Genomic DNA, 15,133 nt, shown 5'->3' with positions numbered 1-15,133 from the left:
GTGGGAAAGAGCTAAAAGCAGCTAGCCATTGACTCAACCAGTCCCTGAAGATAACTTAGATGTTCCTATGAAATGGCTGAATTGGCAAGACAGGAAGCACACCACTGCTTCATTTTCTAGCAGCAGTTATTTCTGCAGAAAAGCAAGTAGATGGAGATTATTTTCGCTTGTCCCAGTGAGTGACATCTGCCCTGTACATAACCCCTTTGGGAACCGAATGAGATACAGTGCTCTAATGCAATTCTAAGTGGAAAAGAACAGTGCAACTGAGATGAAAAAGTTATTTCAAAAAAAACAAAAACCACCACAGGAATGTATTTCTAAATACATTCCTTTATGCTGTGCAAAGACAATCAATACCACTATATCTGGATACACTCAGACCAAATTGCGCTGCAATTCTGCAATACTCTAACTGAGCTAGATGCCTTTGATTTTTTCCCCACCAGATGCAATTAATCTATCAAAAGGGACTACCAACTAGCATTGCTAGATTTAGAAATAGGTGGATTTGTTCCATCCCAGCTTAATATCACTGCTGAGATTAACTGTTAAAGTGCAACCAGAGGTCTGAACTTTAAAGTGAAAAAAGATTATTTACACAGTAGAGAAAAAAAATAAAACCTGATAACGACAGCACTGATACTATTCCATTATATAATCTCCCTTAACTGTTGCATTTATGGAGCCATGTTTTCATTCCAAAGACAGAGTAGAAACAAGCCCATAATCAATAAAGGGAAAAATCTGCTATGACCAACATGCTCTTTCACACACACAAATATATGTATATATACACACACACACACGAATACAGACACACATACTCATGTGTGTATGCATACACAGAAACACCACCCCATCTCCTATTCCTGTCCTCACTTTTACAAAACAAGATACATAGCAGCCCTCTTTCCATACACAGCCCTTAAAACAAAAAAGGCATTACTGTAGTTCTCTGAAGAATTATCTCAGGCACGGCTGACAGTGAAGACCAAAATACAACAAACACCACCCGTCGATGCAGCATCCCCCATGGCAGAAGTGTCCACACAAGCATGCATATCTGTGAGAGAAGTGTGTTTCTGTGCTAGCCCTTCCTTTTCACAACACAAAGATGTCTAACCAGGCAAATAGACAATAGTTACTTCAAATAAAGGTAAGCCATACTTTAAATCCTGAAAGAAAATTCAATCTTCGGTAATAGTCAGGAAGAAAACAGCCTATCCATATTCAAGTAAATAAAGTAGTTTTCTGCTGAATATTGTCAGAAAACTGCGAAACAAATCTAAGTAACATGATGAAGACTTTCTGAGAGGAAAGACATCAAGTCTTGAGCAAAGTTGTTTTTTTTTTTTTTTTAAAAAAAAAGCACAAGGTGCTATTATTACACTGACATCATGAGAGATTGATATTCAATATCCAGAATGATTAAGAGCTGAAATTATGTAGGCTGAAGTAATCACTAAAATTAACTTTGCAATGTGTGCGTTTTTTTTTCCATTATTTACACAGTTAGGTGTAACTAACAAAAAGAAACTGAAGCAGAGAGGCTATAATTCCAATAAGAAATGTGAAATATTGAAGATTATATTCCCTCATCACCTAAATAAAAGGTAGAAAACAGCTTTCTACTTAAAAAACCTGCCCAGCAATCTCTCTGATATAAAAACATCAACACATGGAGTTTGATATTGCCTCTTGTATGTTTATTTCAAATACTTCAACAGTATTTGTATTCATAATATTAAACGTAGGTGTTTCTTTCTGATAAAATGCAGGATAAAGTTTTAAAAGAAGAAAATCTTGCATACCTCTATAAATCTTGAGGATGCTGACAGAAGAATTGACTCACGAGCACAAGAACCACCAGGTCTTACTCTCTGAGAGTTAGTTTCCCCATACTTACCAGACTGATTAACTACTTAAGCACCTAAATATTTTAAAAACCCTACATAAGCAGACAAATTCAAGTAGCAACACTGTACAGTAAAAATGTCAAGTAATTTGTACCAACAGTCAATAACAGCCTCAACATCAGTATCTTAGGAAAAGAAGTCTTAAAATTACATTGTGATGCACTGACAGATAGTAAGATGCCACTGTCCCAATTCAATATGATGCAAGTATCACACTGATATCACACTGATAACAATATCAGAACTCTTATATCTCCACAGTATTGTAATATAAAGCATCAAGTACCAGCTTTATGCCCACGCTTCACAATTGAATGTATTCTCTTCCTGGGTCTCCACTTCTCCCTGCATCAGGCTTGCTGTGCATCCCTGTAACAGGGAGGATGAGGAGCAAGAGCTGTCTCCCCCCCTCACCCTTCTCCTGCCAGCAGTGTGTTGTCTTCTGGCAAAGAGCAGAGCTGCTACCTACACAGGTATACTGTTAGGGATTAGGGCATGCCATAACGAAGTTGGTTGGGATGGGAGAAAGACAGCAAGAGGTGGAATAGGCCAATGACTCCAACTCTACTTCACTCTGTAACAAAGATCGCACCCCAAACTCTCTAATAATGGATCTTGTTCTTCATCTAACAAGGCGACCCTTCTACCCAACAATGGTTCATAGTGGTGTCGTGCTAGCACTACTCACAGCACACATGCATTAAGAGAAACAGACATCTAAGACTACATATGGTGCCATAAATTGCCATAAGTTCCCAACACTTTTCAGAAAGGATGATTGTTTGTTCTGATATAAAACAAATTAGGATAAAGTATTCCAATATTCAAAGATGGAGTAGGAAGTTATTTACTGGAAAAAGCTAGCATTAAAAAAAGATAATTTTTTAAAAACCTGAAAGAGAAGAAATAAGCCAGTCAGCTGCCACACTCAGCTCACTGTAGTGTCAGCACCGAAGGAACAAAAGGTCAGGGGAGAGAAGGGTGGGAGGAAAGGAGAAGGACCAAACAACTACATCTCTGTGTAGACAAACCACATGATTACTGCACTGTTCAAAAGGGGGAAAAGAAAGTTTAATTAGTCTACTTCAGTGAAGGACTTTGTTGAACACTCCCAAGCCTTTCCTAGTGACAATTAAATGTTTCCCATTTGAAGTTATTTGAAGTTTGATCCCTTTTTATTTGTTATTGCTTTTTAAAAATAATTCTACAGTGCAGATGAATACATCTTGAAAGCAAATGAATATGAACGAAGATGTAGAGCAATGGACAAATCTATTGTCACATAGCAGTGGCTTAAAAATATCTGGAGAAAAGTTTTATTCCATTTTCCTATCAGAGATCTTTTTACTCTAATGAGCCAGACCCTGCAGTCACAGATACTTTTTACAATGTTAAAAAAATATATCCTTTTATCTAAATTAGGTTACATTATTTCTTTTTTAATTTTTTAAAGTTAAAAAGGAGATATATTTACATAAATAAACTTCATGATTCAGCACGTATTTTATCCATTGCTTAACATCAAAATTTGCTTATCTGAGCAGCATCACTATGCCATGAGCAGACACTGAACAGAAAACAGACAACACAGAAAAGAATTTGCAACTCAAGATGCAGACGTGTACAGGGATCATAAGACAATGAACTACCATTTATCTTCATAGAACTGGGACACCGCCAGAGCAAATTCTGTTCAAAGGCTTGAGGGTCAACCAGTTTGAAGGCAATAACACTAGCAAACTTAGTTTAGTCACTATTAGACTCAGTTAATAGATTCTGCCTCCTGATTAGCTACTGACATGGATCAAAAACCAGGATCGAGTCCCAGGAAGGCATGTGGGCTCTGTGCAGATACAGCCAACCGCCCACATCAGCTCTATTACAGGATTAGGACAAAGATTTATATGAAAAAAAAATGAAGTTATATTTATTTTGCAACTCTGCACAGTTGTCAACTGTCACTGGTTCATTTTTCAGAAGGAGAGATCTGAGTTAAACTAGCTGCATTAAAATGGTTTTATTGCTTTCCCTATACCACGAACATTCAGACAGAAACGGAATTTAAAGTCTAATCTATTTTTCAACACATACACTATTAGCTTGCTGAACTATACACTCTGTTTCATCAAAACAGATTAGCCAGCTTCGCTCTCAAACCACCAGAGAATCACTACGCCTTAAAAGGCATCTCTTCTTAGCTTTAAGCACAGATTCTTTATGAGACTATGGAGATATCGTACAATCACTGAATTATAGAGTTCTTACACCCACCAGAGATATTGTCCTGAGAAACCATTTTCAGCTTTCATAGCTTATTTTGTAACCTTAAACTGATGTTTGTTCTCTTTTTCCCCCCGTTGCTGAATTTAACAGAAACGTTACAGTATTTTACAAAACTTAGTTTTTAAGCAGAGAAATTGATTAGTTTTTATCTGTTCTGTGTAAGAATTTCCAGACCTTCGAAATTAAAAAAAAAAAAAAAATGCACTGAAGCACAAGCAAATGCGAAGTACTAGTGAGGTAAGCTTCCTTTAACAAGATTTTGCTGATCATGCATCAGTAGCACCACCGTGTGTTAGGTGAACAAGACATTTTTATGTTTACTGGTATCGCAGAATATAAACAATCATTTACAATTTATGGAATTGATCTAGGCCTAAACAGTAACAACATTTTCACAAGAAGTCACCATGTCAGACTTGCACAGCCTTTAACCTGCCCTATCGTATTAAGCAATACTAAAATCTGAAAGAAAGAGTTTAAACAGATCTTATGGATTTTTTCCACTGCTACTGAAAGAGACGGGAAACAAATATAAAGACTTAATAAAAGGTTAAATAAAAAACTCTAATGTCAGATGCAGTGAATCGATTTAGCATGTCAGCATGTACAAATCCAGAGGGAAGGTGAGAATGAGGAAAAGAAAGAAAGAAAAAAAGAAAGAAAAGGCTTTGTTAACTACTATAACATTAAGATGGTACAAACACACACTTTGGAAAGACCATAAAACTAATTAGCATTGGTCAGTGCTAAAACAACAGTGCCATCAGTATATATTATGTAGATACTATACACAAATACTTCTTTGGAAAGTATACCCAAGGTCAAATTAGTAAATATTTTTCTAATGATAACTTGGAAGTCTGTATATAATACTTACACTAACACGGGTTTCCCTGATATCTTAGGGCTGTTTAAAACTTCTGTCATGGCTTGCTTTGTTTCTTCCATTCTTTCAATGTCACTGGAATCCACGACAAATATTACACCGTAAGACTCAGCATAGTAATTTCTCCAGATGTTCCTAATTCGTTTTCCACCTCCTAAATCAAAGATAGTGACTTCAAAGCGTCCCTGTTTCAGGTCAATCTTGGAAAACCCAACCGTTGGCGCTACGTCTTCAGGAGACTCTGTTAGAGATCAAAGAAGAAAGCCTTCAGTAAAAAGTTGCCTTAGCTATTTTAAGAGGATTTTACATTTTGATTTCTGTAGCACAATCTGTATTCTGAACACATGGAGCAAACCCTCACTGTTAAGTGACACTACGTTGCTAACCACATATTTTACATTAATATTTTCCTTTTCCTAAGATAATTTCAAATTAACACATTACTCTCAACCAATTATTTTACATTGATTTAACACCAGAAGAAAAAAAAAAGGGCAATTTTTAATATTTAACACCACAGTTAAAATGAATTGTAGTTTTTACTTTTACACACAACCTTACCCTAGGTGCTCCCTTCTGAACAGTTATATAGCATTTGTATGGTATTAATCCAAATTTGAGAAGCAAAACAAAACAGTTAATATATTATGAACTGGGAAGCCTTGTGTTCTGCCAGATTTCTTCTTTATCCTTCATGGTTGCCAAAATGGCTTCAAAAGCTCAAATCAAGGGCCGAGATAAAGCAGCTGTCTGATCAGCCTTTAAAAAGCACCAAGCCAGGTTCTCCTGAAATGAGAACCTTTATTCAAGGGAAGCTTGGCTTTTGTTGTCACTTATTTTCTGTTTTTGAGTTTGCCATGCGATACACTAAAAAACTGTAGCTTTATATGTAGCACTTCTACTTGCTGTCTTCCTCAATGGCAAAGAAAGCCTGCACTTGCCTCACACTACTAAGCTGACTCTGCAGGGGTGAGTTAATTGGATTTCTGCAACTGTTTTATGTAGCTTGCTAACAGAAGGTGGGAAAAAAACAGATGTAAAATTCAGCTTGTTGAGAGGAAGCAGCAAAGTCATGGTCAAAAGCACAGACCAACCTGGAGAGCAGCACAGAAGCTAAATTCCTAACAGTCTGCTGCTCCCAGATCCCTTTTCTGAGAGGAAGAGAAATCCTTGTCACACCCAAGATGGGGATCCAGAACAGCCCCCCTGACACAGCAGCATAAGCCAAGACTCCAGCTACAGAAGGGAGACACCTGTTTGTGACAAATTCCAACTTCAAACCTCAAACTTTGTTTTGAGAAGTAGTTTGGACAGTCGGCTATATTTGCCTGTACAAGAGAACAATAAGAGCATGAGAGCTTATTAAGAATTAAAGTTATTGATGGTACTAAAATGAAGGTGATACCACTGAAACATTTAGTCCTGTTAAGTCCTGCAGGGTCTCCAGTAATAGTCTTCATGTTAAAAAAAAAAAAAAAAAAAAAACAGCAAAAAAAAAAAGGAACAGCATCTGCTGTATAAGCTGCAGACCCATTTTGGCAAATACAACTTCGGAGGCTATGTTAATTTGCACAGGTTTAAGAGTCCTAAGAACAGAAATACATTTGGAACAGGCTTCTGCTAAAACCCACCAATTGCAACTGTCACCTCCTCTCGTATGCAGCATGACTTGCACAGGCAAAAAAGAGAACATGGGTATATATATATTTTAAATCAACCCTGAAAACTAAGTGAAGGTTCTAATTTCTGCAAGCTCTGTTAAGGAAAAAAATAATTGCTTTCTAAGGCAAATAGTATTGAAGCCTTGGGAAACGGGCACAGAAGTCAGAAGTATCCTTTCCAAGAGTTCCTCTTTACAAGTATCCATCTCTCTTTTTTTTCCAACAAACAAACTTGCTTTCAGAAGTAACAGTCACTTTTCCCTGATAAAGGTATTAAAGTTGATCTTTAAACAGAATGGAAGACAAAATAATGAAGCACTCATGTTTTCGGAATAAAGATTCAGGAATAACCTCTCATTTATGTCCCTAACTTTTTTCGCAATTTAGCAAGTCAGTGAGCTTGCATAACAAGCATAAACAGAAAGCCGACATGGAGCCTCTGAGTCTGTCAAAACACTACTTGGTAGTCTCCTATGTAAACACAATGAAAGTTATTTGGAAAGCCAATCTCAAAAGGAAAAATAACTTAGAGAATATTTGTTCTCATTAGCACAAGTTTTATCTCAAATCATATCCTACTTGCAAGTGTTATTGGACAATGCGAAGGACCCTCCAAAATGAAGTGGTCTCTTACCTACGTAAGTCCCTAGAAAACTGCTAGTGCTATTCTAGAGATAGATAATGATATAAAATGTATCACCAGAGCCATTGCTAATGCATTACATGTACACATTCAATTTCCTTTTATGGAACCTTATTCTAGTTATACATGCATATGATATTGATTTTATATAAAGCTTACTGATATGCGCACATTTACAGTGCAGTCACCAGAAAGCTGCTTTTGCACACACAACAGAAAGGAAGACTTTCCCTTGGCTAAGGAGGATAGGATTAGAGATCACTTAAGCAAACTTGATACGTGCAAATCCATGGGCCCAGACAGGATACACTCACGAGCGCTGGGGCACTTAGTGGATGTTATTGCTAAGCCATTCTCCATCATTTTCAAAAGGTCGTGGAGAACAGGGGAGGTATGTGAGGACTGGAAGAAAGCCGGTGTCACTCCAGTGTTCAGAAAGGGCAAAAAGGAGGACCTTGGAAACTACAAGGCAGTCAGACTCACCTCCATCCCTGGAAAGGCGATGGAACTGCTCATTCTAGATGTCATCTCTAAGCGGAGAAGTAGAGAAGTGACGAGGAGGAATTGGCAGGGATTCACCAAGTGGAAATCATGCTTAACCAATCTGATAGCCTTCTACAAAGGCATGACTGCTCTCCCCTCCTCTACCCAGCCAGTAGATGTTGTCTACCTTGACTTCAGCAAGTCTTTTGACACCATCTCCCATGACACCCTCACAGGTAAGAACACGAAGCGTGGGTTAGGTGAGAGGTCAGCAAGGTGGATGGAGAACTGGCTGGATGGCAGAGCTCAGAGGGCTGTGATCAGTGGCACAGGGTCTAGTTGAAGGCCTGTAGCTAGCAGTGTCCCCAGGGGTCATTACTGGCTCTGGTCCTGTTCAACTTACTCATCAATGACCAGGAAGAAGGGACAAAGCGCACCCTCAGCAAGTTTGCTGATGATACAACGCTGGGAGGAGTGGCTGACAGACCAGAAGGCTGTGCTGCCATTCAGAGGGACCCAGCGACTTGGCAGAGGGGAACCTCAAGAAGTTCAACAAAGTCAAGCACAGGGTTCTGTACCCTGGGAGGAATAACCCTAGGCACCAGTACAAGCTGGGGGCTGACCTGCTGGAAAGCAGCTCTGCAAAGAGGCACCTGGGAGTCCTGGTGGGCAACAAGTTAACCGTAAGCCAGCAACATGCCCTTGTGGTCAAGAAGGCCAGTGGGATCATATGGTGTGTTAGGAGGAATTTTGCCAGCAGGTCGAGGTGAAGGGAGGTGATCCTCCCCATCCACTCAGCCCTGGTGTGGCCACATCTGGAGTACTGGGTCCATCTCTGGGCTCCCCAGTACAAACCTGTAGCTCCTGGAGAGAGTCCAGCAGAGGGCTACAAAGAGAATTCAGGGATTGGAGCTTCTCTCTTATGAGGAATGTCTGAGGGAGCTAAGCCTGTTTAGCCTAGAGAAGAGAAGGCTGAGAGGGGGATCTTATCAATGTATATAAATATCTTCAGGGCTTAAAGATGACAGGGCCAGACTTCTTGGTGGTGCCCAGCTATAGGATGAATGGGAATAGGCACAAAGTGAAACACAGGAAGTTCCACCTGAATATGAGGAAAAAACTCTTTACTGTGAGGGTGGCAGAGCACTGGAAAAAGTTGCAGTCTCCTTCTCTGGAGACTGAAAACCCATCTGGATGTGATACTGTGCAACATTCACTAAGTGACCCTGATTGAGCTGGAGTTGGACTAGGTGATCTCCAGAGGTCCCTTACAACCTCATTCATTCTGTGATTGTGACCACGTAAAGAATTTGGTCCTCTGATTTCCCTTGTGTACACCGAGATGTGAAACACTTCATTAACCAGAATATTCTGCTTCAATGCATTGATTCAAGCTAATTGTGAATTAGAATGTTGCCTACAGACTTCTGAGATTTTTTCCTACACTTGCTTTCGCTTAAATTAAGCAACCAACAGAGACAGACAGCTTACTTGTAGTTACAGTGTTCCTTCACCCATTTCGTGAAATACTGAAAAAGTTCTTCCTGTCCACAAATATGCTATGATGCTCATGAAATCAAAACAAGAGCCATTATCCAGAACAGATTTTGCTGCAAATTTATATTTTGCACAGTAACGATACAGTGGGCAACTCAAGCCACATAAGCACTGAGGTACTATGAACACTTTGATCTGGTATTTCCAAAATAATTGAAAACAACTCTGTGGACTAACTGTCCAAGCAGACCAATGGCTCTAGGCTGCATGGTGCAACGTCTTAAGAGGTAGCCGTCTGCATATTATCCACCTTTCCACTATGCCATATTGCTACCTTTGAAAGACATGCAGTGGAGCAGTAACAATGCTGCTTGTCAACTGCTGCTGGTGTGTTAAATTAGCACTGATTTACTCTGCATTAGTTCAACATGATCTTACCTGCACTGGCCAACAAGCAGAGCTTGCTCTGCTGCTTTTCCTGAGCATAAAGCACAGGTCTGTGGGAACATACTTTTTAAGTCACCCTAGCATGACCTGCTAGACATTAGAAATCAGGATCTTCATGTTTCCATGTAAGACCTCTTATTTTTCCCCCTTATCTGCAGTTCTCCACACAGGGGAGCCTGTGACGTGCTCAATTTCAGTAGAAGACTCTAACAAAAGCACAATCTCCAAAATTTTCTTTCAACAGTACAGGAAGAAGAGAGAAATTAAGAGATAAAGTAATATTTTAGACAAAAATGATGTAAAGTGAGCAATTATACTCTTTCAATGCTTCAGTTAAATGATAAACAAATTAATTGCTTACCTCCCTGAATTCCTCGGACTGTAGCCGTTTTACCAGCGTTATCAAGACCCACCATTATTAGTGTCACCTTCCTCCATAAGGAACAAAAAAAAAAAAGAAAGATATTTCAAGTCTTTTTTCTTCTAGCTAGACATCAGTTATTTTAAGCTTTTTTTTTAAAAAAAAAATACATGCATAACAAATTTACGACTAAGTAGTAGAAAGAATTGGTATCAAAATATCAAGTGGGAGGCATTATTCCATTTGTGTATCTGGTGTTCAATATGTCAGACCATATGATTAGACAGAACAGCAGAACAAGCTATAAAACAAGAAGTCAATCATCACACTAAATGTTTCACAGGAGATAATGACTTTGCTCTTAACTTGCATTTGCCTGCTGAAGCTTAATTTCACAGTACTGTAAATTTTATATTTTTTTGGTACAGTCATGGTCTCTTTAGCAGTTTCTTTAATTTCATTTCCATTCTCCTGTATTTTACTCTCCCTATTTCAGTCAAATCTGTCGTTTTGCTTACACCAGTCATTTATTTCCGTCTCAACCAGTGCAACTGAAAAATGCTATACAGAAAAAAACCTGGGTAGACAACATAAGACACCATAAATTAAGTGGCACTGGTACTCATCATGCTTTTGTTTCAAGCAGGAGCAATGAAAGCTGCAAACATATGAAACAGTGCTATTTATTTTATAAATTCAAATTGGTGTATAGTGGCTAGAATATGTACTAGAATAGGATTTTAGGCAAAAACACAGGAAAAATATATCTATGTATATAACTTGATTATTCCTCCAATTCAGAAATACTCAGACAAGTCAAAGAAATTTACTCAACTTTATGCTCCTTTAAGTGAAGGAACAGTAAAAACATTGTTATTTCCAGTCTTAAAACTATAACAGTATCACATGCAAAGTATAGCTTACACAGGTCTGCTCATCTCTGCTAATCAGAGGGATGCAGGATGTTCAAAGTAACAGAAACAAACGAAGACCGTAAAATTCTGGAGGTGAAAATGGATCATCAAGTTGGCCACAAAATGCAGCATTAGGGTAATTAAATAATAACAATAAAATAGAATTACACTGGGGTACAGCATAACATGCCACACTTCATGATCTCAAAGTACAGAAGCTAAATGAAAAAGACAAAATGGATTGAATTTTACATAAACAATCTAGCATCACCCAGATATCCAACTAGAGAAAACAATAGGAGGACAGCATTTTGAACTTCATACTTTCTTTCACTCAGAAACAAAGTACCAGAACTACAAGTGATTAACATCTCATTTTTAAGTTCAGAACATGTATTGATTCTCCCTTGGAGGAAAAAAGAACAACAGATTTTATCTTTGAGTTTAAAAAAATATATATACTAGGAATGAAATAAAGTGAAGCATTGGTGAGATGACATAAGATACAGTTTGGGAAGAAGGTCAGCACAGAAGTAGAAAATGAACACTTTCACATGTTTACCTGACAGGCTCCTGCCACCGTTTTAACCAGTTGCAACAATTGGCCATTAGATTGAACATCCCTCTTCACTAGCCATCCAGAGCCTCGGAAGCTACAGGAACAATGTGGACAGACCAGAACAATTCAGAGAGACTGTAGAGACAGCAGCAGCCCAGGTCCTGTCTTGTCACCACTAGCAAGAAAAACAAAAACAGTTAGACCCAAAGCATGATGCAGACAAGCTGTTTCCCAGGCAGCAGCCTGTCTCTTCAGAGCGTCTCCATCTTCAGCCAGCCCCATGACAGTCTTGTTGGGTCTTTCACTCCTTCCATCTTTTCACACTTCACTTGCCCCTGTTTTATGCATCTGGGCAGCAACATGACAGTACTCACAAAACAAAGGAGTGAAAGACCAGCGCACGTCAGGAAACCTGCAAATTAGGGCAGTGCAACAGCAAGCTACGAAATAAATCCCAGTGCTTCCCTAGTTATCGCATCTCACGGCTCTGCTGACTGACAGAAAATAAGGACCAATTTGAAGCACAGGTGAGGCTTAAGAACATAACAGGATAAGACATTAAAAGCAAACAAAGAATGTCATACCCGTTAAGTACATTCATTCACTGTCAGTTTCTTTTACACATCAAGGAAACCGGGCTCTCTGGAGTACTTTGAGGAACAGGCTACTTAAAGACTAATAATTTTCACTAAATTAAATAGAAGAATGAAGCATCTGTCATTCTACAATCCCATTTTCTACTCTTCAAGCATGAGAAAGAAAGAAAGAAGCAGGGAATGTTCCTGTTTCTGATGCTGCTTTAACTATGGGGAATGATTCCTTGACCACGTGCATATTTATTTCTTTACAGGCACACACAAGCATGAAACAGTAAAGCTTACACAAATCATGCAGTGAAATGCATAGAGTCAGAAGCTATAAAACGCTTTAGCTACAACAGTATTACTGCAGCTAACAGCAGAAGTGTGCTCAAGTAAAGGCCTTCCCTGAGCTGTGGTCAATTTTAGTGCACGATTTCACAGAATCACAGAATCACAGAATTTCTAGGTTGGAAGAGACCTCAAGATCATCGAGTCCAACCTCTAACCTAACACTAACAGTCCCCACTAAACCATATCCCTAAGCTCTACATCAAAGCCACTACATCCCTGACAGAGTGCTGGGATGAAGTTTATTTCCTTCACAGCCTGTATGGTGTTACATTTTGTATTTTTGGCTAAAAAACTGCTGGTACCACACCAATGCTTTAGCGATTGCTTGGCATCAAGTCTCTCTCTTTCTTGCTCTGCCTTCCCAGTGAGTTGGCTCCGGTGCACGAGAAGCTGGGAAGGAACAAAGCCAGGACAGCAGACCCAAACTGACCAAAGGACATCCCATACACTGCGATGTCATACTCAGCAGAAAGCTGAGAACAAATAGGAGGACAGGGGGTCGTTCATCATCACTGTGCGTGTTTTCCCAAGCAGCCAGAAGGATGCTGAGGCCCTGTTTTACAGGGAATAGCTGCTGATGGGAAGCAGTGAATGAATTGCTTCCCCCCCCCCCCCGGCTTACATGTTCAGCTTTTGCTTTCTCTATTAAATTGTAATTATCTCCATCTACGTCTTCTCACTTTTTCCCCATCCCAGGTTAAGAGGGGACTGAGTAAGCTGCAGGGTACCTGGTAGGTGTTTTGCTGTTGGCTGGGATCAACGCACCACAGTCCTTGGTGCCCAACACTGTGCTCAAAATAAGGACAGTTTTAATCTGAGAGCATTACAGTTATTAGCCAGTTTTAATCCGAGAGCATTACAGTTATTAGCAGGCTCGTGTACTGGTCACAGAGCCTCCTTACTTCAGTGTATGTTACAGTACAGCGCAGGTTGCTTCTCCCTTGGCAAGAAGCAAACCCACTTGTGGGATTGTCTTTGCTCAAGTACCCAGGTGCACTTGATGGATAAAGCAGAAGGATGAGGAAATCCACTCTGTACCTAAAGGAGAGCAAAAGCATGGGGAAAATAACCCGTGATTTGAGTTGTATGGTCCAGGAACCACTCAAACTAATGCAGGATGAGCCTTCTGCAGGGAACCAAGCGAGTGCTCTCAGTGCCCAACATGCCATTTCCCTGGTCCTTCATGGATGGGGCCCAGCTCATCAACTCTTCTCACCGACAGCCAGGGGAGCAGATGCACGTACAGGATAGGGGAATTATATCTGTGCGCTTGTCAAGGGACAGTGGTTGAGAACATGCCAAACCCTCCTCCAGAGCTTATCACAAACCTTGCAGAAGGAAGGTGTGCGATCACCTCAACTCATTGGCTCATCCCACTGTAGATCAGAATCTGATCAGCAGCTTCAGCCGAAAAACAACTGGTTTTATATCTGAGTAGCCAAGATGTAGACAGATACTCCCTGCTGCTAACTTACCTTCGTGAGCAGATTAACCCAAGGCAGTAACACTTTGAATTGCCACAGAAAGTTTTAGGAAGCTTGCTTCTCAAAATTCATTTTTTAAACAAATATATTTCTTTCTTATCATTTAAAATAACCTCAAACCAAGCCAAGTTCAAATGAAGCAGGAAACTGAATAATTAAAGACACCTTTCTGAAGTCATTGTCTTCCAAATCTAGATTTAAAAAGTACGGAAAAAATTGAAGAGCTATCCCTAACAAACTTATTTCATCCCTATTGAGCAATGACGGCTTAAATAATTTATACAGGCAGTAACAAAGGACTCCTGATCTTAAGAAGCTGCTGCATTCAGGGATGCCTTCGTGCAGGTCCGCCATCATTCAATATCAGAAACAGCTCAGATTTCTTCTAAAGCTGAGACAAGAGATATTCTTTAAAAATTTATGCTGCGTTGTGTAACAGCACCTGAGAATAGCTTCTCCGCAAGGAAGTCTAGGGCATGAAGAATGGAAAAGCTCCTGAGGAGAAGACCACGATGATTGCAATGATTCCAAGCATTAAAACCATGCTCTGAAGAATCCAAAAAGCCACAAGAAATGGATTACACTACCAAGACCCCCAAGCAAGCACTAACACTAACCCTGATGACATCGCTACACCAATTTTTGCTAATTCTGCTGAAAAGCAGGACATAACAGCTCTATGAGTAACTCACAAAAACGCAGTATTTTCAATGTCTGAGCATCAAGTGAACAAACCCCATTTTGTGATCACAACCTGCAAAGCTGGACAGCCTGTAACTAAATGGCTCTAAAGCACAGATGGGGCCCGTAACATTCACAGAATCTCTAGGTTGGAAGAGACCTCAAGATCATCGAGTCCAACCTCTGACCTAACGCTAACAGTCCCCACTAAACCATATCCCTAAGCTCTACATCTACACGTCTACATCTAAAGACTTCCAGGGATGGTGACTCCACCACTTCCCTGGGCAGCCTGTTCCAGTGTCTAACAACCCTTTCGGTAAAGAAGTTCTTCCTAACATCCAGCCTAAAACTCCCCTGGCGCAAATTCAGGCGAGATTCAT

At 39.7% G+C, this 15,133-nt stretch overlaps 1 protein-coding gene across 7 annotated transcripts in view; it reads right to left on the bottom strand.

The window, feature by feature from the left end:
* Window positions 1-15,133, bottom strand: part of ARL13B (ARF like GTPase 13B) — an 86,502-nt gene that overhangs the window by 33,179 nt on the left and 38,190 nt on the right. For 5 of the 7 annotated variants that reach the window (XM_038183731.2, XM_072025006.1, XM_038183745.2 and 2 more), the window contains 3 exons: window positions 11,657-11,828; window positions 10,181-10,251; window positions 5,080-5,329 (listed from right to left, as the gene is read on the bottom strand). In XM_038183731.2, coding sequence (XP_038039659.2) covers window positions 5,080-5,329; window positions 10,181-10,251; window positions 11,657-11,715 — 380 coding nt within the window. In that variant the 5' untranslated portion in view covers window positions 11,716-11,828. Of the gene's footprint in view, window positions 1-5,079; window positions 5,330-10,180; window positions 10,252-11,656; window positions 11,829-12,237; window positions 12,611-15,133 lie in introns of those variants that run through there. The other 2 variants (XM_072024991.1, XM_038183747.2) reach the window with 2 other exon arrangements.

The sequence above is a fragment of the Anas platyrhynchos genome, chromosome 1 (genome assembly GCF_047663525.1).
Source record: "Anas platyrhynchos isolate ZD024472 breed Pekin duck chromosome 1, IASCAAS_PekinDuck_T2T, whole genome shotgun sequence".
NCBI lineage: Eukaryota > Metazoa > Chordata > Aves > Anseriformes > Anatidae > Anas > Anas platyrhynchos.
The sequence above is the reverse complement of the archived record's forward strand: the minus strand, read 5'-3'. Positions and strand labels throughout refer to the sequence as shown.